The 27791-nt window shown below is 52.5% G+C and overlaps 1 protein-coding gene across 1 annotated transcript in view; it reads left to right on the top strand.

Moving 5' to 3' along the window:
- ARHGEF10 (Rho guanine nucleotide exchange factor 10) overlaps positions 1 to 23689 on the top strand; it is a gene marked incomplete at both ends in the record, with an annotated part of 86352 nt that extends 62663 nt beyond the window's left edge. Inside the window, 8 exon segments of the mRNA XM_079726662.1 lie at positions 290 to 411; positions 1156 to 1242; positions 3069 to 3271; positions 3870 to 4027; positions 6198 to 6340; positions 13745 to 13919; positions 20652 to 20774; positions 23178 to 23689. Of these exon segments, the coding sequence (XP_079582788.1) occupies positions 290 to 411; positions 1156 to 1242; positions 3069 to 3271; positions 3870 to 4027; positions 6198 to 6340; positions 13745 to 13919; positions 20652 to 20774; positions 23178 to 23689 (1523 nt within the window).
- Positions 23690 to 27791: the final 4102 nt, after the last annotated feature.

A 27791-nucleotide genomic window follows, 5' to 3' on the forward strand; every position in this document is an offset into this window, starting at 1 on the left:
CAGACCCGGGTGGTTTGCGCTTTGATGGTTCGCCGTGCCCCCGCCCCCAGCCGATGGCTGGTCCACAAGGCGGGAACGGGGCGGTGGGCGTCCATTAGACTCGGGCCAGAGCGCTTACCTCATAAAGCCGCAAGTCTGCAGCCTCCCCCGTGAGAAGAGGCTGTGCTGTTTTCCAGAAGGAAAACCCTCAGTTCTCCAGCCTTACCCAAAGTAGGGGCCAGACTCTCCCCCTGCCCCCGGGCCTGTGCTCGTCGCCCACCTCTGTTCCCTTCCCCCGACGCGGGCACAGAGGAAGAGAACCACCTGGGCTGGTTCTACGTGGAGGACGATGGGAATCAGATCAAGAAAGAGAGGCACCCCCTCCTCGTGGGACACATGCCCGTGACGGTGGCCAAGCAGCAGGAGTTCAAGGTGACGGGCGGCGGGCGGTTACCAGGAAGGGGCACCGGGGCAGCCTCGGGCGTGGCCCCTCCAGGGTCCATTTGTGTAGAAGTCATTTAGGAGGGTGCTGGTCTGAAGCCAGAGGCTGCTCATCAGAGCCGGTGCTGGGCCTTCCTTTGAGGCCCCGCGATCAGGCCCCGCGGCTCAGGTCCGGCAGCTCCGTGCCCCTCGCTGGGCGGCTCGGCTTCCACGTGGTCATAATTGGAGAACTTCCGGTGGCCCGAAGCATGTTGCCCACTCTTGGCTGAAGCAGACCCCGTCGGTGGGTGGCGTTTTGTCAGTGTCCCTGTGCAGTGGACTCAAGCACTGCGGCCGGTGTCCACACAGACTGCAGAGACGTGTGGGTGTGTTTTTCTCTAAGAAACACATTTTTCTTTCTCACTTTGGTCTCTGGCCGATGCTCAGTCCTGGAACCTGGGCTTCCCTGGAGCTCCCTCAGCTGATGGGGACCATTCCCGCTGGCAGAGCCTGCTCCCCGGGAGAGGCAAGGGCCCTGTCGGTGTGGCCTTAACCCAGAGCTGCAGCTGCCCGGGGCACACTTACGTGTTGCTTCTAAAAAGCAAATTTCTGAGACTCATACATCGATCTTTCCCTCTCTTAGCCTTTGGAGTTGCTGTGGTTTATGTCAGGATGCTGTCATCGTGTAAGACGTGCCTTCTGCCTCCTTGGAGGCCCATTTTAAATTCAGGCCTTTGGTTGTTTTCTCCCCTTTAGATTGAATGTGCCGTTTATAATCCTGAGCCTTACCTAAATAATGAGAATCAGCCAGACTCGTTTTCCACGGCTCATGGTTTCCTGTGGGTAAGATGCTTTTGTTTGCTTTTTGTTTGTTTGTTTTTGTTTGTTTCTTTTTGTGGTACGCGGGCCTCTCACTGTCGTGGCCTCTCCCGCTGCGGAGCACAGGCTCCGGACGCGCAGGCCCAGCGGCCGTGGCTCACGGGCCCAGCCGCTCTGCGGCATGTGGGATCTTCCCGGAGCGGGGCACGAACCCGCATCCTCTGCATCGGCAGGCAGACTCCCAACCACTGCGCCACCAGGGAAGCCCCTTTTGTTTGTTTTTAATGCAAGTTCACGAAGAATCCATATCCACAGCTAATGAGATGAGAAATGACAGATTTGAGTGGTCCAATAGCTCGTTGTTAGTGGCTGGTGTGTCCCAAATTGTGTTTATAAACATGGGGGTCACAAACAGGAAAGGGGGCTGATCACTTTTGGAAAAGGTGTCGAATTCTAAGGCATTAAAACATTTCTCTCTTTTCTTTTTCCTGTAAAACGTAACCAGATTAAATTCAGTCCAATGTCCATTAACTAATAGAATCACTGAAATATTTTTTCAATTTGAGCGGTTAAACGGCATGGAGTTTTTTCTCTTCCAAGACCATGCTGGCTGTTTACTCTGGGAACTTAGCAGTTAAAATTAGTTTCTTCCAAATGAAGCGCTGCCTTTGAACGGTCCTGCGTTTGCAGTAGACATTGCTGGCTCGTGCAAACCAGAGGCATTGCGCGTGTGGTGCGTTTTCAGGTCTCCTGGTGCCCCCCTTGCGGGGAGCTGCCAGACCTCCTCCACGATGGGCCCTCTGTCCTTTTTCCAGCCCCACCTGGCTCTCTCCCGGGTGTCCTGACCCCAGGTAACTCCCCACACACCCCGCCCCGTCTCACAGCCAGAGCGCTGGCCTGCTTGGAGTCCCTGGTTGAGTTTTGGAAAGAAAACAGCCTGATGAGCTGATAACTCTCTGCACTCAGCCCAGAACGAAGGGATGGGCTGAATTCCCTCAAGGTTTTTGAATTTTAGAGGAGGTTTTTTCCATCTCAGGACCTGCACCTGGTCAGACCCCTGCTTCCTGTCGGCCCCAGCGGGCTTGGCAGTTTGACATTGTCCCAGGAAAGGCAGGAGGCTTATTGATCAGAAGGGGAAAATCCGTTAGAATAAGGAGAGGGTCACGACATCCTCAATATTGATGGAAAAGAAGAGGAATTTGTGAAGAATGCACACCACCCGGAACCAGGCGAGCGTTCTCATGTAGAGCTCTTCCTGTTAACAGGATCCGGCTCCTTCCCACTGAAAAGACAATGAAATTTAGGTTTAAGTTGGGAAACGAACCTTGCTGAGTGTTCCTAAGTGATCCAGCAAACAGGGAGCTCATAAATATCATGGCAGCAGTAGTACAAGTTCTAGAAAAACAGCAACACTCCCTGATGTGTTAAATGCTGGGGACCCACTTTGAGATCTATTCTCACCCCCTTTTGTCTCTTTTTAAGTCCTTGTTTTTTCAGGCAAGGCCTGGTTTAAAATTCATACCAGCCTGCTTTTTCAGACTTTGAATTGTGCACCGATAGGCCTTTACCATCCTGTGGTGCTAGGTGTGTGGTTTTTAAAGGATATAAATGTGACTTTTACAAAAACAAAACTGTGTTCTTGTTATTAAAATCGAAAGAAAAAGATGACCTAATTAAACATGTTGCAGAGGGAGCGGGGCTCTGTGCACAGACTGTCTAAAGGTTTTTTGGTCCCCGTCGGCCAGCTGGTTCCCACGTGGGAGCCGGATCTTGCCGTGGCCGTGGGGTGTCAGCCGTGCACGTGCTGTGGCGCCCCTTCCAGCCCACTTCTTCCCTCCCGAACCCCCCAGATCGGAAGCTGCACCAGTCAGATGGGTCAGATAGCCATCGTCTCCTTTCAAAACTGCCCCAAGGTCATCGAGTGCTTCAACGTGGAGTCCCGCGTCCTGTGCATGGTGTACGTGCCCGCAGAGCACAGGCCCCGAGAGCCCGAGAGCACGGCGGGCCGAGTGCTGGGCGTCCCCACCGTCTGCCTGGGGACGGAGGAGGGGAGGTGAGCGTCGCACACGGGCCCCTGGGCTTTACCAGCCGCGAGGCGGCGGAGTCCGCCGGCCCCTCCCTGACCCCCCTCTGTTGGGACGCGGGTGGAGACTGTTGGGTCCAGGACTTTGAAGGAGCCAGTGAGTGAGGAAGTCACCCTAGGAAACCCCGGGGGGCAGCAACTCCTTGCGGGGCAAGTTATAGTCCTTCCTGCCCTTTGCCGTGGACACGCTTCATTCTTGTTCATGCTTTAAAGTGCACGTCACTCTTACACTTTGGAATGAAACAGAGCCTGGTTCTGTGTTATTCTCACACGGAACGTGGTCAGAGTGTAAAGGAGAGTTACGATGATTCTCCTGATGTGACGTTCCTAGATCTATAGGAAGAACTAAGGTGTTTGTTTGTTTAATAACGCAGAACTTCTCTTTTAAAAGAAAAAAGAGAGATCAAAGTGGTAGCAGTCTTTACAATACGGCCAAGTGGGATGTTTCTGGAAGGAGTGGCAGGATGCGGGGGATGGACAGGAGGGTTGGACGTGGTTCTCCTGCTCGCCGGCGTGCACTTTTCCTTGTGAGCAAACGTACCCATGAGCTGACATTTCTCTCTTCCAGCATTTCCATTTATAAGAGCAGCCAAGGCTCCAAGAAGGTGCGGCTCCAGCACTTCTTCGCTCCCGAGAAATCCACGGTCATGAGCTTGGCCTGCACGCCCCAGAGCCTGTACGCCGGCCTGGTCAACGGGGCTGTGGCCGTCTACGCCAGAGCAGATGGTGAGCGTGACACAGGCTCATCTGCAGGGTGGCAGGGGTCACTGCCGTGCCTGGGGTGGGCTGAGGGAGTTTCACTCTGCACCGAGCCTCGCAGAACAGAACGCGAGGCTCATCAGCTTTTATCACCCCTCGTCCTGAGGCACCTGTGACTCGCTCGGTCCTTAAAGGAGGGTGTGAGATAGACGGCCGCCCGCCAAGAGCAGCGGAAGTCGTTGCGACGTCAGTCCTGCTGGCTTCTCTGTGCTCCTCAAAGTGATGAGTTCAGTTCAGGCCTTCATCCTGCCCTTGCTCAAGGCCCTCGGGGCTTCTCTTTTGGGATGGAGTGAGGTGCATGTCCCTTTGGTGTGGTGTGGCTGTCACCAGCCTGGTGCCTGGGACACCCCCCACCCCCAGGCTGGGGGCCCGGTGTCATCATCACCACAGGGAGAATCTGATTGTCAGCTTGCTTCAGGAGACCCTGGGCTGATCCCCTGTGGCCACAGATTTTCCAGCGAGTCCTACTTCTCATACCCTGAGGGGTTGTACCATAAACAGACCATAAAACTAGGGCTTAGGCCAGCTTTGGGGGGAGACTGGGGGGCTCAGGAGCCCTGGGAGGAGCGCCTGCAGGCATTGGGGTCCAGGCTCTTTGGAGGACGGCAGTCAGGTGAGCCCTGGAGGATAAGCGTCCATCCCAGGGGTCCTGAGGCTGGAGCCGCTGCAGGTCCCTGGGACGCGAGGGGCTGGACGGGCAGACGCAGTTCCTTCTAAAGGCGGATTCGGGGGGCGGGGTGTGGGTGTCGGGATCAGGGGCTCCTCGGGGCATGATTACTCGGCCGAGGACGCGTTGCTTCTCTCCTGCTGGATGTGATTTTTGTTTAAATACACATTTATTTAGAATCATGTGAGTGTTTATCGTGGGATTCTCTGCTTCTCTTCTCTGCGACCTTTGTCCGGCTTTGGTAGCACAGCTTTGCTCATTCAAGTTGTTTTTTCCACTGCTCCGGTAGAGGTTAAATTTCATGGGAATTATTAACTAGTTGAAATTTTGAAATTACTATATGTCTGGTCCAGCAAGCCTCCCAACTTGATTTGGAGTGTCTATGTCCATTTCTTCCAGTGTTATGAATTTATTTAGGCATTATTTGGATTTATTTAATTGGGGAGGGGGGTATTTGAACCTTTTTTTCCCAGCTTTATTGAGCTATAACTGACATACAACATTGTGTAGGTTTAAGGTGTACAGTGTCTTGATTTGATACATATTGCAAAATGATCACCGCCGTCTGGCAGCTCACACCTCCATCACATCACATACTTACTGTTGCTGTTTTGTGGTGAGGACATTTTAGATCTAGTCTCTTAACAACTTTTAAGTGTATCATACAGTGTCGTTAACTGTAATCATATGCTGTGCACTAGATCCTCAGAGCTGATTGATCTCATGACTGAAGTTTGAACCCTTTGCCAACATCTCCCATTTTCCCACCCACAGCCCCTGTCAACCACCCTTCTACTCTCTGTTTCTGTGAGTTTGGCTTTCTTAGATCCCACATGAAGTGAGATCATACGGTATTTGTCTTTCTCTGTCTGACTCATTTCAGTTAGCATAATGCCCTCAGGTTCCATCGTGTTGTCACGAATGGCAAGATTTCATTCTTTTTTATGGCTGAGTCATATTCCGTTGTATATATGTAGCACATCTTCTTTATCCATTCCTCTGTTAATAGATACTTAGGTTGCTTCCAGGTCTTGGCTGCTGTAAATAGAGCTGCATTGAACAGTGGTGTGCAAGTATCATTTCAAATTAGTCTTTTCGTTTTGTTTGGTTATATACCAAGGACTAGAATTGCTGGATCATACGGCAGTTCTATTTTTAGTTTTTTGAGGAACCCCTATGCTGTTTTCCACAGTGGCTGCACCAATTTATTACATTCCCACCAAGAGTGCACAAGGGTTGTCATTTCCCCACATCCTCACCAATACTTGTATTTTCTTGTGTTTTTGAGGATGGCCATTCTGACAGGTGCGAGGTGATATCTCATTGTGGTTTTGATTTGCATTTCCCTGATGATGAGCGATGTTGAGCACCTTTTCATGTACCTGTTGGCCATCTGTATGTCTTCTTTGGAGCAATGTCTGTTTGAGAAACTGAATTTGAATGAAATTGAAAGAAATATCTTCTTTTAAGATGGATCTTGGAATTCCGAACCTCAAACAGTGATAAAATTAGGCGTCCTCCCAGTTCGAAGTCTGCTAATGATGGAAGACACACTGTGGGCGGCGTCTGGAGGTCAAGTGTCTGTAATCAGCGTGGAGACTCACGCCGTGGAGGTAAGTCATTTTACGTGGCTACACAGTGCGGGAAGACGCACTTCAGAACCAGTCCGACTAACTTCCCAGGCTGATGTCGAGGATCGCCTCTCGTGGGTAGAAGGCTCAGGCAGAGTCCTGCCTGCGGCTCTGTGCTGAAAGAAAACCCCTCCTAGTGTGGCTTAGAAGGAAGGATTAACTCAAAAGTCCCACAGCCCTTGTCTAGCCACATCCGTGGACTGATTGTCCGTTATTTACCTGCTGTTAATACAAACGTTACTTTAAAAAGGTGTATTCAGTATGAACATACTAGTAAGTCTTCAAGGACCTGTGGAAAATTAGTGTTTGATTGAAGAGGCGTTTCAAGTCAGTGTGATAAATGGATTATTCAGTAGAGATCGTAGTCATTGGAAGAAACCAGAACTGCGTCTCAGGCCCCAGCTCTTCACCGTCATAGGCATTCCGGAGCGAGGGGTGTTAGAATACAAACAAAGCCACAGACTTACAAGGTACAAACAGTAGGATGGTTCCGTTACTTTGCAATGGAGGGAACTTTCCAGATACGTCCTATACCTAGAAATTGCCATGGTAAAGAATATGATAAATTTGGTAAAGTTTTAGAACCTTTTTTTTTTAACATCTACTACGTGTTGTTTGTATCGAAACTCTCGTAAATGAAAATTGATAAAATATTTGCTGCATCTGCTACCAAGTGTTAATGTTCTTATATAAAGAGAATTCTTGCTAAATTAAAAAGAAGAAACCAAGCTAATAGAAAACGTTCAAAGGACATGAAAAGGCAGCTCACAGAAGAAGAACTACAAGTAGGCGACGTACTCACAATACACACACACAGATAGTGTACTCACACGTGGGTGTACGTAAACATGTAGCCATACACGTGTATATGTGTATGTACACATGGAGAAGATGAGTTTCACTTCTCATTGGACCTCTTGAATGTTTTAGCCACATTACTAACACATGCGATACACGTGTAGTATGTTTAGCCATATTACTCCTTCTGTTGTTAAAGACGAGACAGACCTACTTATTTCCTACCTGTTCATCAGGTAGGAAATCGCTCCGCTCTGCCCTGAGGAAACTCCTATAACACGGGTGCTTTTGCAGCCAGTGAACTACAAGTGAAAATCTCGCGACCCTCACAAGGAAGGTAGTGGGAAGAGAAGTGTGTTCAGGTGAGGGTTGCAGGGGGTGGGCCCGTCTCTCTGTGGATCCGGGGCCTCTTCAGATGCTGCCCCGAATCCCTGTGGGCGGCTTGGGGAGCAGGTCCACGCCCAGGAGCCGAGGTGCTGCGGCCAGGAGCTCGGTCCTGCGTGGACTCCAGGCTGGCGCTCTTGCTGTCAGACCGCAAACTGTTCTTCCATCTGTGTTGTTTCCGACGTGACCTCCCCAGGGGCCCGCAGGACGGAGCCTCCTCAAGCGACGGGGTCAGCCGGTCAGCCGGCCAGCTGTAGAGGAGATGGGGCTGATGTCCAGAATAGGAAGCAGGAGACAAACCTGTGAAATTGCTTTTGCTCGTGGTTTGTTTTTTTTTCCCCCACCACACTGCACGGCTTGTGGGATCTTAGTTCCCTGACCAGGGATTGAACCCAGGGCCTTGGCAGTGAGAGTGCAGAGTCCTAACCACTGGACCGCCAGGGAAGTCCCTGCCCAGTGTTTTTATGGTAACTTCTTGTTTCTACTTCTCTCCACCTGCTCCTTTTTACTTCACATGCCTCAGAGTAATAAGCAGCCCTCAGTGGGGCGTGGAGGGGTCATTAACCACGGCCCCTGTGCAGGGGACTTTATAGATGCTGTAACCACTGCTGGGCTGTATTCCACTGCCTTGTACACCAGCAGTGTCGCACCTTATCGGTGACGTAGTGAGGGTCAGAGTCCAGATCCTAACTCAACCCTGCACTGCACGGTGGTCGCAGGTGAGCCGCTTACCTGGGCCTCAGGCTCTGATCCATAAGCTGGCGATCAACCAACTTCCTCATCAAAATGAGAGGTAATATTGCTATAGCAAAGAGCGCCCCAGTAGTGGTTGCTATTTATGACTAGAATCAATTATTATTAGAGTAAATATACAAGAGCCAGAAATAGCATTCTGTTAGTCTGTATTTGTTTCTTTTCACAGAGAAGGAATAATAACGTAACAATCTTTCTTTAGAACATCTCTCCAAAACCAATACGTTAATTTTGCCGTAAATTCATACCGAAAGCCGGAATGATGGTTTCTGTAGCTGCCACCAAGGCGATTCCAGACTAACATTACGTTATGACCTTAATTAAAGGGTTATTTCCACATGCTCCACAGGATGTATATGCTGTAAATCTTGAAGACTCAGAAGTAACATATTTGGATTTAAATAAAAGCCTCCTTTCTGTGCATTTTTAGTACCAAAATGAGTAAATGTGTTTATAGAGAGAGAAGCAAAATCTACTCTGTTATTTAAAAAACATAATTTATCCAGTAGTTCCGCCGGGCAGGGAAACCACAGTTGGGGTACCGGTGCAGCTCTGCAGGCTTGAAACCGCAATGTGTCTGCAGCCTCTTTGGTTGGGGTGAGGGCAGCTGCTACAGGGAAACTCCCTGAATGTGCCCTGTCTGTAGGGCCAGCGACGTGGGGCCACGAGGCTGCGCTCGCTCTGCGGTGGGCTGAGCAGGGTGTGAGGTCTGAGGTCCAGGGGCGTGAATGTTCTCGTGGTTGGCACAGTTGCAGCGGGGACAGCGGGGCTGCAGTGCCAGCTTGGCGTTCTGATGGGGCAGCGCTGAGCACCTCACCCAGAGATGCCGAGCCAGGCGGGCTGTGCGTGCCCAGCGCGGCAGGAATAAAACTCCCCGCCTTCCCGCCAGGTCAGGGAAAGCAGACGGGGAAGCGTAAGTGTTAAATGCACGTAATGAAGCTGCCGTCACTTGGATCTGGGGTGGGGGGGCGCCGCCTTTCTTCCTTCCCAGCTACGTATAGCCTTCTTCACGGGGTTTATTTCATGCCTTTTAAGAAAGCGTTGAGCTTTAGAAACACGGACGCAGCTCTGAAAGCAACCTGACGTTGAGGAGCAGGCGGTTTGTTGTGGATTCTGCAGGTGCTGCCCTCACAGCTTTGTTCCTCGGAGCCCCGATTTCACAGGTAGTTTCGGTTTAATTACTGGAGCTGTTTAAAGTAAGACCTGTTCTTCCTTGCTCTCGATTTTCTGCAATGTGCAGTGTTCCTGACTCAGGACAGACAGACAGAAGGACAGGAGAAGAAGAAAAAATTTTCCTTCCAACCCTACCCCCAACGTTGAAGAGAAAAATAGAATGAAAGAATGCAATGCATAAGATACTAAAGGTGACCTAGTAGCAGAGCATTTTCTGAGTTGATGCATTTTTTTCCTGATGAGACAAATTCCCGTCATCATATAGAAAGACACGAATGCAGGGCACAGAGGCGACAGGCCCAAGCTGGCAGGCAGACCGGTTCTTGAACACCTACTGCCGGTCCCGGCCCTGCTTCCCTGCAGAGACCTTCAGATCCGCGTGATTTCAAGGTGGCAGGAGACTCAGACACCCTGTTGCCCGAAGTTCCTGTTTGCACACAGAAAACCAAGCCTCTGAGAAGGTGGGAGACAATGGCCAGCATCCCAGAGATAAATTATTGTTCACATCACCCATCATCCAGCACAAACATGTCATGCATTTAAGAAGTACAGGTCCTGTACAAAAAACCCAAAGCCCAAGAAGAACTCACAGGCCGGGTGCGGTGTCAGAACAGGTGAGGGCAACACCAGCTACCTGGCCCCTGGGGGCAGGTCTGGGGTCAGGACTGGCTACGGTGTCTGCAGGGCCCCGTGTCCAATGTCAGTTAGCCTGGACTCCGAGATGCCAGCAGCTAGAGCATCATACCAGGTGCGGAGCCCTCTGAGCCTGAGACCCCGCGAGGGTCACAGGCCCGTAAAGCTGCCCTGTCCGGGTAGAGGAGGACTTCAGCAGGTGGCAGAAACGCACGACATCTCAGAGGAGGAGTGCTGTGTGTCAGGACATGAGAAGGCGGTTCCCGGAGGACCTTTGCCCGGAAACAGGGTGAGTCCGAGCGTGGGGACGTGGGGTTGGCGCAGGTGTGGTCAGAGGGTACCTGGTCCCTCGCACGCAGGAGCGTGCGGGCCCCTCCTCGGTTCCCGGGGTTTCAGCCTCTGTTGCCGTGAGTGCTCATGGGGCCCGTCTGGGCAGCGCTGGCGAGGCCGAGGCCGTGACCGTGAGGGCAGCTGCGCTTGGCTCCGTTCCCGGGGCAGATCGGCGCGTGACGTCCTGAGCCCCGCCATGCTGTGCGCGACGGCAGCCGTGTAGGGATTTAACCAAGGGACAGACGCCAGGAAATCTGTCTCCTCCGAGGATTTTTGTTTTGCAAGGAGTTGAAAGGGGGGTGAGATTGGGGACTGAAGACTCACTGAGAAGGTTGTTCCAGAACTCTGTCGGGAAAATTCCACTCCCCGTGGGTGGAGGACAGAGAGGGAGAATCTTAGGTAGATCTTGCCGAATGAGGCACTTCTGTAAAGCAAAACAGCCAGTTGTGAGACGCCGAAGACCCGTGAGCAGACAATGGTGGATCCGGGCAGCCGCTGCAGCGGTGGAAGTGTCCACAGGACGGCCGGGAAGCAGCATGCAGGACGCATGGGACAAGATGGCCCGCAAGACAGAGGATGGGAGTGGATCGGCCAAGGCAGTAACCGAACGGAGCCACCGGAGGTCAGGGAGCGGGTGGGCCCCGACCAGCAGCGGCTCTGGGCTCCCTCCTCCCCGGGCTTGCTGAGTGCTTAGAAAGAAACTGGGGTTGAGGACCAGCAGACTGTGACTTTCTCGCTTCTTCCACAAGAAGTTTCAACAGTAACTGTGAAAGAGCCAGCAGCCAGAAGGAGAGCGAGTACCTGTGCTCCTTTACGCTCAGGTAGCACAAGGACTTCTCAGTGTCATGTGACGTTTTTCTTCCCCCCTTTTTTTTTTTTTTTTTTTTTGCGGTACGCGGGCCTCTCACTGCTGTGGCCTCTCCCGTTGCGGAGCACAGGCTCCGGACGTGCAGGCTCAGCGGCCGTGGCTCACGGGCCCAGCCGCTCTGCGGCATGTGGGATCCTCCTGGACCGGGGCACGAACCCGTGTCCCCTGCATCGGCAGGCGGACTCTCAACCACTGCGCCACCAGGGAAGCCCTTTTCTTCCCTTTTTAACCTCTCTTTGGAAGCCGCCTTGCTCTGCCAGAGATGGCCTTCCGGGAGCCGGGAGCGCTTTGTCCTGAGCTGACCTGAAGGACCAGCTGGGCTTTTCCTCTTCAGAGACACAGAGCTGTGAGGCCAAGTCTCAGCACACGTGGGTGGGGTGGGCCGCTCTGCTACTGAAACCTTAACTGCTCGGTGATACACGGGGCAGTGGGACGCGAAATTGTGCTCCCGCTTCCTGCAGCCCTGGTCTCGGCAGTGGGCTTCCTCCGAGGGGTTCTGTACCGGTTCACAAAACAGCATGGAAGCTATTCCCCTTGAAGCCTGCCAGAGAGGAAAGCCATGTCTGTTTCTGTGGTACAGGGCAGCCCAAGCCAGCTCCACAGGCTGTCCACAAAGTGAAATGACGACCCACGGAATGGCAGAAAATACTTACGAATCGTGTATCTGCCAAGTGTGCATAACAACTAGCTTCTATAACTTACAGCTCAACGATCAAAAGAAAAATAGTCCAGTTCAGAAACGGACCAAAGATCTGAACGGACATTTCTACAGAGAAGATACACAGTCGGCCACACAGGGAAGGGTGTGCACCATCCTTAGTCCGTAGGGAAATGCAAACCAAAGCAACCATGAGACACCACATCACACCCACGAGGATGACAGCAATAGAAGAGGGACATTAACAAGTGCCGAGAGGACGTGGAGAAGTCGAGAGCTGCACACATCGCTGGTGGGGACGTGAAACGGGGCAGCTGCTGGAGAACAGTCTGTCCTTCCTGAAAAAGTGAAACGTGGAGTTGCCGTGTGGCCCAGCATTTCCAGTCATACGTGTTTACTCAGGAGGACTCACTCTAAGAACTCGGGGCTCCTTCCTAGCCGCCGGCACCGGCCCATCCCCACTGACACGTGTTTACATTAGACCTCTGATGATCGGGGTCGCTTTGTGGGAGGGTGCACACATGCGGGGACGGAGGCGTCTGTGGAGGTGAGCATAGCACGGGCGTCTCGGAGGGAACGGCGGCCCCCCGGCTTTGGCTGCGGGAGGGGCCGAGGGCCCGAGCCAGTTGCCCACTCCGAGAGCAGGGTCCTCGTCTTCCCTTCCGGGAGGTGCGCGGGGACTCTGGAGGGAACGCGCGGCCCCGGGCAGGTGGTGATGGCAGGACTGGGCGCTCAGGCCGTCGGGGGCATCTGCAAACTCCAGAATCACTGTCACGCCTGAGTCCCGGCTTCAGGACAACCCCCAGGCCGCTCTCCAGCCCTGCCTGTCCAGCTGCAGTCTTCACTTAAAACAAGGTGTGGTGCTCTTGGACGGGCAGCCTCCCTTCCGATAAAATCAGAGACTCACGTGTCCGCCTCGGTCCAGCTCGGGAGTGCCACGCGGCGTGGGTGCAGCGTGAGGGGCTAACCGGCGAGCCCTTTCCACGCGGGTAGGCGTGCGGGGACGGCACCTTCGGCCCACTCGGCCGCGTGGTGGGTCGTAAAGAGCCTCCCGCACTGTTCTCAGTCCTTGAGGAAGGGGACAGAGGTGTAAGCCTGTTTTCCTAGGGGGTTTTAAGTTACCTCTTTTCAGGCTAGAGAGCTGTGCAGGATTGTGACCTGCTGTGGGCTAAGAGGACTTCTTTGAGGTTAGTGTTTCTTCTCACTGTGTCTCCAAGCTTCACCCCACCTGCCCCTCCCATCCCTGGTGGGCAGGGACCACAGCTGCCCAGCACTGGCCCGTCCACCATGGGGACAAGTTCCAGAAGTTCCCTCTCGGGGGCCCCGTGGAGCAGGGTTGTCAGGATGGAGACCTGGGGCAGAGCACAGCCCAGAGGCTCGGGAAGGACCTGGTCAAACAGAGAAGCAGCAGGTGGCCACCCGGGGACCGGACGGGGCTGGACACCGAGGGAACCCTGAGAGCTCGGCCGGGGCTTAGCTGCCCGTACAGGCCTCCTCGCAGGCAGACATGGCCCTCATTCCTGCTCAGGTTTGGGGGTGCTGATGGTCCACAGGTGTCCAGGGGCGCTGCTCAGCACCTGCGGATCTGGGGTGACAGTGCCCTTTATGTAGGTGGTTGAGGGCAGGTGAGATCCGCGGCGCCAGCTGGACACCCTGGCATGGGGGGGACGACAGCGCCACCCGAGGCTTCATGCACAGCCCAAAGGGCGGGTCCGTGACGGCGACATGGGATGCAGCTCCGTGCTGTACCCCCGACGACCCGCCATCGCCTTCTCCTTGGTCTCCGCAGAGCCAGCTGGAGGCCCACCAGGAGGAGGGCATGGTGGTCTCACACATGGCCATTGCTGGCGTGGGCATCTGGATCGCCTTCACCTCAGGGTCCACGCTCCGCCTCTTCCACACAGAGACGCTCAAACATCTCCAGGACGTCAACGTCGCCACCCCGGTCCACCACATGCTGCCAGGTGAGCCCTGGGGCGCTGGTGGGCGGTGCCACATCCCCCGGGGCCGGGGCTCGGGGCTGTCGGGTGACCCGAACTAAAGCGCCCTTCTTAGAGGTCAGAGCCACCCATCGCAGACGGTTTAGTGCTGTTAATAAAGCACTGGGTCAGGGGGCGGGGGCAAGGGTCTGAGGTTGAAGGTCAGAGAAAAGGAGACTCTCTGGTGGGGGGGCTCCACGGGGCTCCGCCAGCCCCACGCGGGAAGGGTGTTCCTGGCAGCGGGTGTCAAACCAGCCAAGGTGCGGGAGTGGGGTGTGGGAGCTGCATGTGGCTGCTGTGTGGCTAGTATGTACACGCGTGAGCTTGTTAGGTACGGACGGGCGTGTGGCTAGTATGTACACGTGTGGGCTTGTTATGTATGGGCGCGTGGCTAGTATGTACACGTGGGCTTGTTATGTATGGGTGTGTGGCTAGTATGTACACGCGTGAGCTTGTTATGTATGGGTGTGTGGCTAGTATGTACACGCGTGGGCTTGTTATGTGTGGGCTTGTTATGTATGTGTGTGTGGCTAGTATGTACACGTGTGGGCATGTTATGTATGTGCGTGTGGCTAGTATGTACATGTGTGGGCTTGTTATGTACGGGTGTGTGGCTAGTATGTACACGTGTGGGCTTGTTATGTACGGGCGTGTGGCTAGTGTATATAAGCATGTTGCAAATGTGTGTGTGTATGTAACTCGTATGTGTATGCGTTGCTTGCTGTGTACAGGTGTGTGTGCCTGGTGTGTACTGGCCCACATCTGCACGGGCCTTTTAAGGACCAGGCTCACGCCGCACGGCATTCCCCTCCTTTCCCACGTTGGCTGCATCTCCCGGCTCCCAGCTGGAGAAGAGAAAGATCCGGTGTGCAGCGCGTGGGCTCCCACCCACACCGCGTGAACAGACCTGTGCAGGAAGCCCTCCCAGGGCGCTCGAGTCCCCAGTCCCCGTTGGAGCAAAGCCCAGCGGTCACGTACCCGTGACCACATAACCTGTTTGCACCTGGGCCACCGGCTTCACCTTGTTTTCTTTCCTTCTTTCCACCCCCCAGTTAACGACTCCCTTGTTTCTCATCCACCCGCGTGGCTTTCACTGTTCAGGTCAGGATCCGCCTGGGTTCCTGTGGAGCCAGGAGACCGTGTGGTCAGGTGGGGACACCTGGTGGCCCCATGTCCCCGGGCCCCTTGGCAGGTGTGCCCCCGCCTGCTGTCACCATCACCACACACAGTCCCTGCCTCCCTCCTCGGGGCCCCCGCCACCCTGGGCCTCCTACCCCTGTGTCAGGACTTAGGGCTCTTTCTCCCGAGCCCACGTCCCATGCAGAAGGAGCCTTTGGGTGGCGTGCTCTCCCACATCTGCCTGCTGTGTGCGAAATACCTCCAAGTTCACCAATATCCGGGGATTTTGTGCTTTGTCTGCATCTCATATTTTACTCCCAGGTTTGTAGCTGCTGGACCTGGTGGACTGTGAGGAAGGTGGACAGTTAGAGCAGAAATCAGGGACACTTAGAATGAGAGTCCTCTTGCTGCGCCCGGGCAGTGGCTCTTGAATGTGGTCCTCAGAAAGGCGTCTGACGTTGGTCTGATTTTCTTACATTTTTGGTAACAGGGAGGCCTGACACCCATGTCTTTTTTTTTTTTTTTTTTTCCAGGAATTTTTTTTTTTTAACATCTTTATTGGAGTATAATTGCTTTACAATCGTGTGCTAGTTTCTGCTTTACAATAAAGTGAATCAGGTATACATATACATATATAGCCCCATATCTCCTCCCTCTTGCCTCGACACCCATGTCTTGTCTGTCCTTCTTTGAATCGTCTTACCCTTGGGCCAGTGTTTCACGGTGAGAAGTGTTTCATTGTGTCCTCTCTGACACTTAGATACTTGTGTCAGTGCGTGTTTGCACCCTGTGTGAGCCTGTGGAATTGCAGGTCCTTGGACCACCATCATCCTGGACACACGTATGTAAACCTCATTCTAGAGTTGTGTTCGTGACGTTGCCCAAATGGGTTTTTTACGTATATACGGCAATAATGTGTAAACTGTCCTTTCGTGCTCTCACTGGAATATAAAATTCCAGTAGGTTTTAGAGATGAAGACTTCCCAGGCCAGAAAGAACACAATTTGAAAAAGAAATTTACTATACTATACTATAACTCATGCCTTTTTTGTAGCAGAATTGAGAACCCTGTTTAGTTCCCTAGAGGTCTCAGTGTGCTTTCCCCTGTGGACTGTGACTCGTGTGATGAGCTGCATCTTTCTGTCCGGTGTGGAGCTCTGTTCTGAGCACCATTAGCTCGAGCACTTTGCCATAAACCACATCATACTTGGCAGACACAGTGGATGACGACGCCTGGGGTCAGCACACACGTTTCGAGGGGCCGTCGGTCAACCTTCCCGGCCCCCGAGGTGGTTACAGCCCGTGGTTCAGAGGGCGGCATCTCCTCCGGGTCATGAGGCTGCATGAGTCACGTCAGGATGCAGCTGTTTCCTCTTCGTCCAGAACAGTCAGGGGAGGGTATTTGGATGAAAAAGTGCTGAGACCCCCACCCCCCGTCAGAGTAGCCTTACCTGGTCCCCACTGAGTGAGCACGTTGCTTTCCAGGGGTGACGTAACCAAATGAAGTAGCACAGTTTTCTATCTAATAACAAAAGTCAGTGTAACTTCTAAGAACCATCAACCACATCATAAGGGAATTCAGCAACTTAAACTAGACTCAAGGTTAATTATGAGTTAGGGAACAGACCGAGGAGTGGGTTTTGTGTCCCCTGGGCTCTGGTGCCATCCTGTGCTAACCAGCAGCTCCTGTACCAGCAGATGATCCCGAGCTAACTAGCAGCTTCCTTAACCAGCAGTTGATCCCGCACTAACCAGCAGCCCCTTAACCAGCAGTCGATCCCGCACTAACCAGCAGCCCCTTAACCAGCAGTTGATCCTGCACTAACCAGCAGCCCCCTCACCAGCAGATGATCCTGAGCTAACCAGCAGCTTCCTTAACCAGCAGTTGATCCTGTGCTAACCAGCAGCTACTAGCTACTCAACCAGCAGTTGATCCTGCACTAACAAGCAGCTTCCTTAACCAGCAGTTGATCCCGCGCTAACCAGCAGCCCCTTCACCAGTAGTTGATCCCATGCTAACCAGCAGCCCCTTCACCAGCAGTTGATCCTGAGCTAACCAGCAGCTCCTTAACCAGCAGATGATCCTGAGCTGACCAGCAGCCCCTTCACCAGCAGTTGATCCTGCGCTAACCAGCAGCCCCTTCACCAGCAGATGATCCTGAGCTAACCGGCAGCTTCCTTAACCAGCAGTTGATCTGGCGCTAAGCCGCCCGCCTCCCTGGTCTCTGTCCCGGGTGGGAGCCGGGAGTGGGTTCCAGTCATAGCCTTTCCAAGCACACTTGGAAGGCTGGCTGCTTCTCCTACTCTCTCCCCCTGTTTGTGTGTTTCTTGCGAGCATTTGAATAAACCTGGCCGGCCTCCCCGTGCTCCTGTGTCCCCGTGTGAGAGGACAGCGGGGTCCCCGGAGAGCGCGCATCACACAGCAGCCAGCTCCCCCTGCCCCTTCCTGTCCCTAACTCACTTCCGCCCCACGCCAACTGCAGCCTTTGTAGGCGTCTCTGCCCCGCCCCTCCCGCCCCACCTCCCCCTTTGATGCTCAGTGGGTGGCCCCTCTGCCCGCAGCTTGGCCAGCTCAGAAGGCCCCAGCTGGCGCTTCCACAAGGAGTAGCCTGGACACCTCTCAGCAGCTCTGTCTGCAGACCCTCCGGAATGGGAAAATGTCCACGTTCCCTAATTACCATTCAGTTAAACTTTCATATGTGAAATTAAAGATGAATCCTAGACCACTTTGAAAATGGAACAAACCATCATTCGCTGGAACTGAAGGCTTTCAAACTAGTTAGAAAGAAAAACATCTCGGTTTTCCCTGCTTTCGCGTTTGTTATGATGAAGTGAAGGTTTGGGGGTGTCCTCCCAGGAGCACCTCCCAGAAGCCCCGGGGTTGTTTCCGTTGGTCTTTCCCACCGACCATGTAGTTTTCCCCCTTCTCGTCATGTTTTGTAACCTTTCCCCACACGCTGACTTTTTCCCATCCCGACGCCACACAGGGCACCTTCTGTGCCTTTGAATTGTTTTGTCCTTTCTCTTTAGAAAGATCCACTTCTGGAGAGAGGAGTTTCTTTACAAAGACTAGAGAGTTTCCCAGATTTTCACTGCATATAACGTAACACAGATGTAAAAGCTGGAGGCAGGACGAAAAGTCAGATGTTCCTAATATGCTATTTACAGGCAAAGAGGCGGGAAAATTCCTAAGGGGGATAAAAGGTCACTTTCAGAATGCATTTATGAATGAAAATAAGTAGTAAACTTTTATCCTTTGTAATTTGAAAGTAAGATCTTCTTAATGTTTTTATTAGTGGTTGGAAATATTTCACATCATATTTTATGAGGATCTGTTAACCCTCACTGTGGAGGTGGGCTGTTTGAAATTCCCTTTTCCTCATTAGTTTTCTTTAAAGGCAAGTGGTAGATTAAAAGTATTTCATTTGCTTCTTTAGTAGTCCTAGGCCAATATTTTAAAAATGATATATTCTCTGTGAAAGAAAATTTAACTCACAAATTCCTTTTTTGGAGAAGAATTAAAGGAAACTCAGTTTCCCAGACCAAAATATTTCAGGACGATCAAATAAATCACAAAACAGTTTATTCATACAAACAGTTTTCGCTTATATGCAGGACTTGGCTACCAAAATGAGGGTGTGGGTGGACTTAAATGATATAAAAACCCACAGCCAACCTCTGAACCGAGCCCTGAGACCACGTCATGAGAGTCTGCTTGTTTTTATTGTTCCCAATACTTTCGTGTGTTAAAAAGGAAATTTATTCACATCTAGGACCACAGGGCTATACCACTGCCCCAGTTTCTATATTCCTTCCAGGAGGGTGGCTTCAGAAAGTGGCTGCAAAAGGGAAATAATAACTCTGTCCCCTGTCCACCCCGTTGTCATGACATTCTCCACGTTGGTGTTGAGAAGTAAGATATCCAGATGGAAAGTAACCTGCTGCCCCCGTGCACCAGGGCAGTGGCGGAGGCCGTACTTCCCTGGAACAAAACAAAACACAGAGCAGTGAGCCAGTTCCAAAAGTCGCCTCCACCAGCTGCTTCCACCAAAGGTTCCAGGAGGGTTGGAGAGGAGGGTCTCAGCTTTGCGGGTTTGCTTTCTGTCTCGAGCGTAGCTGTGGGGAATCTTTAGGTCACGTGGCATCAGGTGAGGCTTCTGCTCTGGAAGGCACACCCGTGTGTCCTGGGACGTTCCCTGGTCCATGGAGCTCCTCTCCAAAGGGCTGCCCCACAATGGGACCACCTGCCCCTGGATAGCAATCGTTGTGAGCTGTGCCCAAAGCCGTGTTTCTAAATGGCTTCTGCAGTTCTCCCTGGCGTTTGGAAATGACAGCTCCCGGCCCAGGTGTAGACACACACACAGGTCCCAGGCGTTTCTAAAGCCCCAGCTGCTCCCATGGGCACGCATTTGGGTTCCTGGGAACTTAATACATTAGCTTTTCTTCAAAAAATATGCCTGTATTTAGAGGTAAAACCAGATCTTTAGTTTTTGTAGCTGTTGTCTCGGTTTGGTTTCAGTGTTCCGTTGCCTAAATAATCATAAAATAACTTCAGTGGACATGGTGACCTGCCTTTGGCTTTGGTGTTTAGACCATTTGTTTTCATGCTTTTTATCTGAGATGAACTTAGGTCAAACGCAGAGATACTGAAAATGACTCATTTCTGGAGAGCAGAAGGATCCAGCTGTTCTGAAGTGCCCTCCAGTCCCTCCTGGGAGCAGCCCGCACGACCCTTCTCTGCTCTCCAGCTTCAGTGCTGAGCAGAGATGCCAGGAGGGGCTTAAAGCCCCTGTCGAAGGTGGTGGTGCTGTGGGCAGGGTCAGGGCAGGGGTAGGATGCTCGGGGCCCAGACTCAGTCCCTGAGACGAGAGTCACGGGGAGACACGCACCTTTCACTCCACTTCCTAACGTTGTCAGGCTGACCCACCTCTCTGGGCCTCAGAGCCTCGACTGCAAAACAAAACAAAGCAGAGCAAACAGCCAAAAGCTCCAAAGCCCATGGACTCCAGTGTTTGGTATCCGCGTTTCCTGGACTTCCCCACTGAGGCCGTGAGTGGTCTCCGTCCGGCGGAACCTTTGGGTGGTCGCTTGCGTCTCTCCCCTGTGATGCTGAGCATGGGCTGCGCTGGGAGCCCGTCCTACCTGTGAGGTCTCCTCTTACCTGCCTAGGGGGGCTCTTGATCACACAGGGCTGCCGTCTGACATGTGCGTGTGTGCGCATGTGTGCATGTGTGTGTGTGCACCTCTGCCTGGAAGTGGATGATTTACATGGACCGTTCGGGCCGGGGGTGTGTGATCGGCTCTGGAAGGGCCGCCCCAGCGGTGCTGAGAGCACCGTGCACGTGTCCTGAGGCCGTGGCTGTGCTCTGCCGGGGTGCAGCCAGGACGCCCCCCAGATCTCTCTCTTGCTCGTCCGGCTGAAGGAGTCTCAGTGTGTGGCTAGGGCTCCGGTGACACCCGCTGGCTGGGAGGGCTCAGGGCTGTTCGGGGAGCATTCTGGCGGGTCTGTAGGGTTTCCGGGCAGCTCCCGGGGCCCCTGCCCCAGCGTGTGGGCTGCAGAGGCCAGACTGCGGGTCACAAGCCTCTCCTGTCCCCCAGGACACCAGCGGCTGTCTGTGACCAGCCTGCTCGTCTGCCACGGCCTGCTGATGGTCGGCACCAGCCTGGGCGTCGTGGTGGCCCTGCCCGTCCCTCGTCTGCAGGGGATCCCCAAGGTGACTGGTGAGTACACCCCCCGAGTGCCTGCGTCTCCCAGGCCTCTGTCCTGTACTGTACTCTCATCAAGCCCCTGGGTCTGTGGTCAGCTGTGTCTTTGCTTAAACAGTGTAAATTACTTAGGTGGTTTTCTCTCTCCCTTCGTCCCTTCCTTTCTTCCTTCCTTTCTTTCCTACTATAAAGACTATGTCTATTAATTTGAATCATCAGGTCATACTTTTGTCTTCCCGTTTCTGACGTCAGTGGTCCAGGGAGACCCTTATCCCCAAGACGTGTTTGCACGTTACCTTTTTTGCCAGCTGTTGGTTTTGATCATTCTATACAGTTTTGCTCAGTGAAAATGGATGCTTTTTATGTTTTGCAAAGGAGGAGGCCCAGCATCTGAGAAAGCTCAGTTGTGCTGTTTTGCAGTGTTGTGGGGGAGTTCAAACGGGCACAGCCTTTTTGGAAAGCACATTGGTGTTTAGGACTTGAAGATGCTTTTGCGTCAGGAGTCAGGGTTTCCGATTCAGGAGTCTGTCTCGTGAAGCAGCCAAATCTAGGAATAAACCATGATGCAGAAAGAACAAGAAACAGCCTAAACATCCAAAATTAGGAGTAGGGAGACGCTTAAGACAGTGGTCACGTTGCCATTTTAGAACGTAACACAGCCAGTGAAAATGATGTTTGCAGAGAGCTTGGAATGATACAGAGAAATGTTAATTCCGTAAGTTAAGTAAAACCAAGATCTTAAAATTTTATGTTGATTATGTAATAACTCTCAGAGAAAAAGATTTGTAGGAAACTCATTGAAACGTTAATAAAGATCTCCATCTATAGTTTCTTCCTGCTGTCAACACTGGAGTATTTCACTCTGACTGCAGGCAGCCTTTCCTTCCCTCAACAAGCTCTCACAGGTCTACTGCAAATAGGTCTGTGCTTTAGATAAATTCCTATTGTCATGATCCACCTGTTAGGATCATGGAATTCCAACTTGGTGTATTCATTTCTTAACTGCTCTCTCCATTATGACCTGCCTATGATACACGCAGAAGCTGTACATGGTGACTACGGGCAGTTTGAGTGGTAAAGGCTCAGGAGTCAGAAGCCCTTCATGTCACAGCTGGCGGGACGTTCCTCCCTGACAACCAAACAGCTGATCTCCTGCTGGGTCTCACGTCACCATTCCATTGGTTTTTCTCCATAGTTTTGCTAACTTGTACCTTTTTAAAAAAAGAAGTCTTTAATTGTGCCATTTTCGCATTTTCTATAATTGTCTCATAGTGTATGTATTCCTCTCCAACTGCTTTCTTTCCACATTATTTCTGAGGCGCATCCTTGTTGGTCACGTGACTGTAGCTCATGCGTGTCACTGCTCTGTAGCGTGGCTTTGTTCCCCATGTGACGTACAGTGGGTATTTAGTTGTTTCCTGTTCTGTGTGTTACCTGCTATGCCTCTGTGGGGGTTCCTCTGGCCACCCCTTCTTTTAGGGACTCGGGTTCCTCTGGCTGTGTGTCCGGGAGGGGACCACAGGTGTGTAGGAAACACTCATATTCAGGTTCACCAGGTGATGCTGGGATGTTCCCCTGGGCTGTCGCGTCAGATCACACCTCCATGCCCGGTGTCTGGGCGTCCCCATCCCTTCACCCTCCCCCAGTACCTGCTGTTGGTGGAGTTCTTGACTTGTCCTTCAGCTCATTGAGGAAGTCACCTCGCCCAGCTGAGGAATCCTATAATGTCCTCTGCTTCGGCCAGAGTGGGAGGGAGGCGCCAGGGCCCTGTTTCAGCCTCAAAGCATTTGGTGAAAAGGGCATCTACCCCCCATTTCTGTCACCTCACCTACGAGGCGCTTAAAAATGGACATCCCGTTCCCGCCTGGCCCTTGGAGTCTCGGTGTTATGGGGGAGTCTGCATTTCATAAAAAAGACCTACAGGGAGTTTCTGGTGCTCCTTTTAAAATTCAATTCACATCACCCTTGAACTGAAGAGCCCCCATTTTAATCAATACCATAGGACTAACTTATTCTAAACCACAGAATCTTTTTGAAATGAAAAATGGCAGGAAACTAGTTTAGGCATCTTATTCCTAACATTGACATGTTTCAGGCATTTAACCAAGATTTAGGAAAATTTTTCCTAAATATATTATCTTAGAGCAGACGAGAAGGCAGTTATACAGAGAACAGGAAAATAGCTACTTTATCACTTTCAAAGTACAATGCAAGTACCAGAGCTGAGATACCGCTGACGAAAACCACGGTTGTATTTTAGACCATGGTTTTGAGGGACTTCACTAGAAATCCACGAGAACGTGGTCTGGAAGCTGTTTTCACTCTGAGCTGTCGAGTGTTGGGTTTTACCGTGCAGATAGGGGGTGCCCGGGGCCCTGCCTGGCATGCGGGGCCCTGCTGAGCGCTGTGCCCTTTCAGGACGAGGCCTGGTCTCCTACCATGCTCACAACGGGCCCGTCAAGTTCCTGGTCGTGGCCACAGCCGCCCCCAAGGTGGACAGAGACAAGCCCAGGGACAGCCCGCCCCCCGGTGCCGACCCCCAGGATGAAGACCAGAGGGACGCGCTCCCCGGTGAGGGGCCCGGGCCCTGCCCGAGCCGCAGCGGCCCCGACGCCGTCTGGCTGGGGTCTTCGCTCGGCTCCCTCGCCCAGGCCAGCGACGTCTCCTCCACGTCTGGGTCCCCGACGCCTTCACAGGGCTCGGGCTCCCTGGGGCCCCGCTCAGAGGAGAGCTTGGTCCAGGACCCCCTGCGGTTCCCCTGCAGCTCCCCCGGCCGAGGGCGGCGGGCCAGGAAGGCCAAGGCCAGCTCCGTGCTGGTGGCCTGCGGGGGACAGGGCCACCGGCGGGTGAGCAGGAAGGCCAGGCAGCAGCGGCCGGAGGAGCTGGCCTCGTCCGTCATGGTCTGGCAGATTCCCCTGCTGAACGTGTGAGCCAGGGTCAAGATCCGGGGGTGGGCTTTCAGCCAAGTCACACACCCCGAGCGGTCCTGCCGCATCTGCGCTGCCTGGGCATGAATCGCCAGCCGTCTCGGGGCCGAAAAGTGCAATATCGTCAAGGAGGCTTCTCTGGCAGCACCTCCCTCCACCCCATGCAGGGGAGCCCCGTGTGAACGCGCATGAGGAAGGGGGGTGGACGCCGTGTTTGAGTGGGTGGGGGTCCCGGGAGGATGCTGCACCTCTGACCCCCGTGGTCCTTAATAAACACGGGATGCTGCAGACCTGTTCTCGTAGCCTGTCGCCTAGAGAGCTTGCAGACTCAGAGCTCATGGGGAAATACAGCATATTCACTGGTGGAGGGGTTTATTAACAATTCTTAAAGTAATTGTACTTGATTCAGATTCACTACTTTTATTTATATTGTATATCTTTTAACTCCAGAATAGAATTTGTAACAATGAAGAAAGCCAGGTAACACATACCAGGCCAGGTGGTGTTATATGCTTTCTGAGTTGAACTGAGTTTTCCAAAGTGGTATAATGCGTGTACTGTATATTTTTAACAAAGTAGTATTTTTATATCGCATTTTTCTATTAAAAAAATTAACGAAGTTTTAGCCACTATGTTATCTGTAACATTTCACAAATAATGTTTGCTTTGAACCAAAATCCTCTGTGCCTATCAACATTTAGACTCAAGCGTCAATGCCAAAATATCCACGTTGGAGATGTGTGTGTTTTAGTGTCTCAGGAGATGTAGGTGTCTTGGTCCATCCTTTCCTGCTGTGTTTGCATCTGTCGGCCAGGAACGCTTCTAGCTTTGAATGCATGTCCTGAAGGACGCACGGTGCCGGTCAGGGTGGGCGCCGGTGCTAGCGGCGGACACAGGACACAGGAAAGGTGGCCCTTGGTCGGCAGACGGGCACTTAGGGCCCCGTCTGTGGGCGTCGTGCACGAGTGATCCGTGAGTTCGCTATGCTCCACGTGTAGTTATCTATCAATGTTCTACTTACGGGATGGTTAAAAAAAACAATGCAGGTCCACCCGAGATGAATGTCTCAGCACTTTACAGGTGACTAAAAATGCTAATTTTATGACTTTGCCAAATATTTTCCAAGGTGCATGTGTGCCCCCATGTGAAAGAAATATCTCCCCCAGCCTTCCTTAAACTATTAGCTGCTATCTTACTTCATGAATAAAGTCTTTTTATTTAAAAATACAATATTGTGAGTTGCCTTTTTTCCTGTGAAACGCAAAGGGGAAGTTAGGTTCGAGGGACGGTCAGGTGGTCCTTTCCAATGTGGCATCCCCACGTGCTGGTTTGGGAGTTTACGTGTGGATTCCAGAGACGGGCACAATGTACGTGTGAAAGAGTGCTTTGAATTCCAAGTCTGTGCTGAGAAACTCTCTAGAGGCGCGTGTACTTGCCTGTTTTTATTTTGAGTGACATCATGAGTTGAATTAGTTTAAAATACATAAATATATTTTTTATATTTTTTATATATTTTATATTTATATTATAAATAAATATATATATTATATATATTAAAATATATAAAATATAAAGAGAAGTGTCTAAAGTCAGCTCCATACTGTTTGCACTGATTAAAAATATACAGTTTCTCCGTGTTTTCAGTGTCCACATAAAACAGAAGTACTTGGATATGCCTTTTACTTAAACCTTGATGCTCAAAGACTGTTTGGCCTTCATCAGTACCTCAAAAAACTCAACTTACCACTACCACATTTTCTTATGGGATAAATAAGTAAAAAATAAAAATGGTGCCAGCCGAGGTTTCCACTTACATTGTAATATTGGTGACGTATTTAGGAAAGCCTTGCTGTCACTCACGCCCATCTGTCATTTTACCAGTTTTTACTTTCCAGCTGTGTGGTGAAGCTTTCAACATCACTTTATTCTATTCCCATCTTCTAATTAAAGTGTGAGCAGTCACTCTGGGACCCGGCCCTGCCGAGAGCCCCTGGTTCCAGCGTGGGAGAGGGACGCTGTGCCTTTTGAAGCTGCAGTGCTCAGAGCAAGAGTCCGGACCCTGGAGCCCAGAGAGGAGGTTTCCTTCCAGACGGTCTCTTGTCGGTGACAGGACTCCGGGCCTGAACAGAATTCATGCTGGGCTGGAGGACTCCCTGAATTAGTACATGTAACTGCTTCTCTCTCTGACAAGCTGCAGGAAATGGGATTCTTTGCAAGTGGAATCATCTGATTTGATTCTCTAAATCACGTCCCAAAGTATCTTTTTCTGTAAATATTTTCATATATTGAATTTGATAAAAATGTTCTAGATCCTGGGGACAGAGGGATAATTATAGCCGCAGTTTTCTCATCTGTCAAATGGACATAATGTAAGCCCTAGAGACTGCACATGTTTTGGTGGCTTTTAGATTTATACATGCATGAAAGCATTTCATAAAACTGGATATTTTTCAGGCATAAAGCTTTCAAAGTAGCGGGAGCTCTGCGTTGACATAGAACCGCCATCAGATGCCAAGTCACGGCTCCTGAGGGAAGCAGTGTGTGGAGATTGCAGCCACTTCACTTATTTTCTTTAAAAAAAAAAACAGTGAGGGCTTCCCCGGTGGCGCAGTGGTTGAGAGTCCGCCTGCCGATGCAGGGGACATGGGTTTGTGCCCCGGTCCGGGAAGATCCCACGTGCCGCGGAGCAGCTGGGCCCGTGAGCCATGGCCGCTGGGCCTGTGCGTCCGGAGCCTGTGCTCCGCAACGGGAGAGGCCACAACAGTGAGAGGCCTGTGTACCGCAAAAATAACCAAAACCAAAACAAAAACTGAGTGAATGTGGAAGAAAAAATGAGTAGATGATTGCATGGTGCTCTTCTGGAGGTTTCCTTACCCGTGTGTCAGTTCTAATCCAGGCCCAGGGCGTTTCCTGCTCCCTGGGAAACCTCTTCTCCCTTCATCCCCTCCTCCACCCTGCAGGCGGGCACACACACCCCTGCGGCCCCCGCCCAAGGCCCCAGCGGTGCGTTTGTTGGGCTGGCAGGGCCGCCCTCAGAGTCTGAAAGCATTAACCCTTGCAAAGCGGGTTAGTGAGTTCTTTGCTGCCTGACAGCTTCTGGGGGATGAAGGCACATTTCTGCAGCATCTTAATGGGGGAAATGCCATCCTGGTCCTTCCACGTGGATTCCTGGTGTCTCCTTCCCTTTCCAGGCCCGTATCTGGCGACACTTCTGCCTGGTTCTGGTAAGAACAGGCCGAGTTCTGGTTCCGAGGTAGACAGGGGCCGAGTCAGGGCAGAAACTTACGTGTTGTCACCTGTACATGGAAGGCTGTGACCCTGGAGCTTCGCCTGTCCCCCGGGACTCCCTGCAGTTTGGGGCCCAGGGCAGCTCATTGCAGCCTCGCAGACACGGGGCCGGGACCGCTGTTCTCACGTCCCCCCGCAGATGGACACCGGCTTGGAGAAGGACCAGTGGGCTGGGCCGGGCAGCGGGGAGGCCAGTTGGCGGGTGCACTGAGGCTGCAGGAGATGCCAGCAGAGGGACTGGAATAGGCCCGCGTGCTTCCCCGAAGTTACCAGATCTTGGATGACAGGGCTGGACTCACAGAGGAGGAAGGAGGGAGACAAGGGCTGGAGCCTCTACTGGGAGGCTGGGGAGTGGCCAGGACTGTGTGACCAGCTGCCTGGAGCCCAGCCAGGGCACGGAGCAGGGAGACCAAGGGCTGGGAGCACAGACCTCAGAAAAGCCACCCACGGAAATCGGGGATCCAGGAGCTCTTCCCTCGGTGTTTCCTGCCACTTGCTGCGATAATCGAGCACCCATTAGCGTGGCTTGCCTCCTGGAAATTCCGAACCCGGTCGCGTCCACCTGCATCCAGAGGGTCTTGGTAAGTCGGGGTCACATAGACCACCTTGTCTGGCATGTACAGCCAAGGATGTAGGGCTGCCTTTTAGGGGATGACCTTCCTGAGTGTCCGGGATGCTGTTTGCTGCCTGGCGGCAAAGCCAGGGCATGTGTGGAGCATGGGCAGCAGGCTGGGGGCAGCAAAGCCGAGGCCTACGTGGTGGGGGCCTGCCCAGAGCCAGCGGAGCCCCCGAAGGGATGGTGCAAGCCTCTGAGAAG

This window comes from Hyperoodon ampullatus (assembly GCF_949752795.1).
Source record: "Hyperoodon ampullatus genome assembly, chromosome: 20".
Classification (NCBI taxonomy): domain Eukaryota; kingdom Metazoa; phylum Chordata; class Mammalia; order Artiodactyla; family Ziphiidae; genus Hyperoodon; species Hyperoodon ampullatus.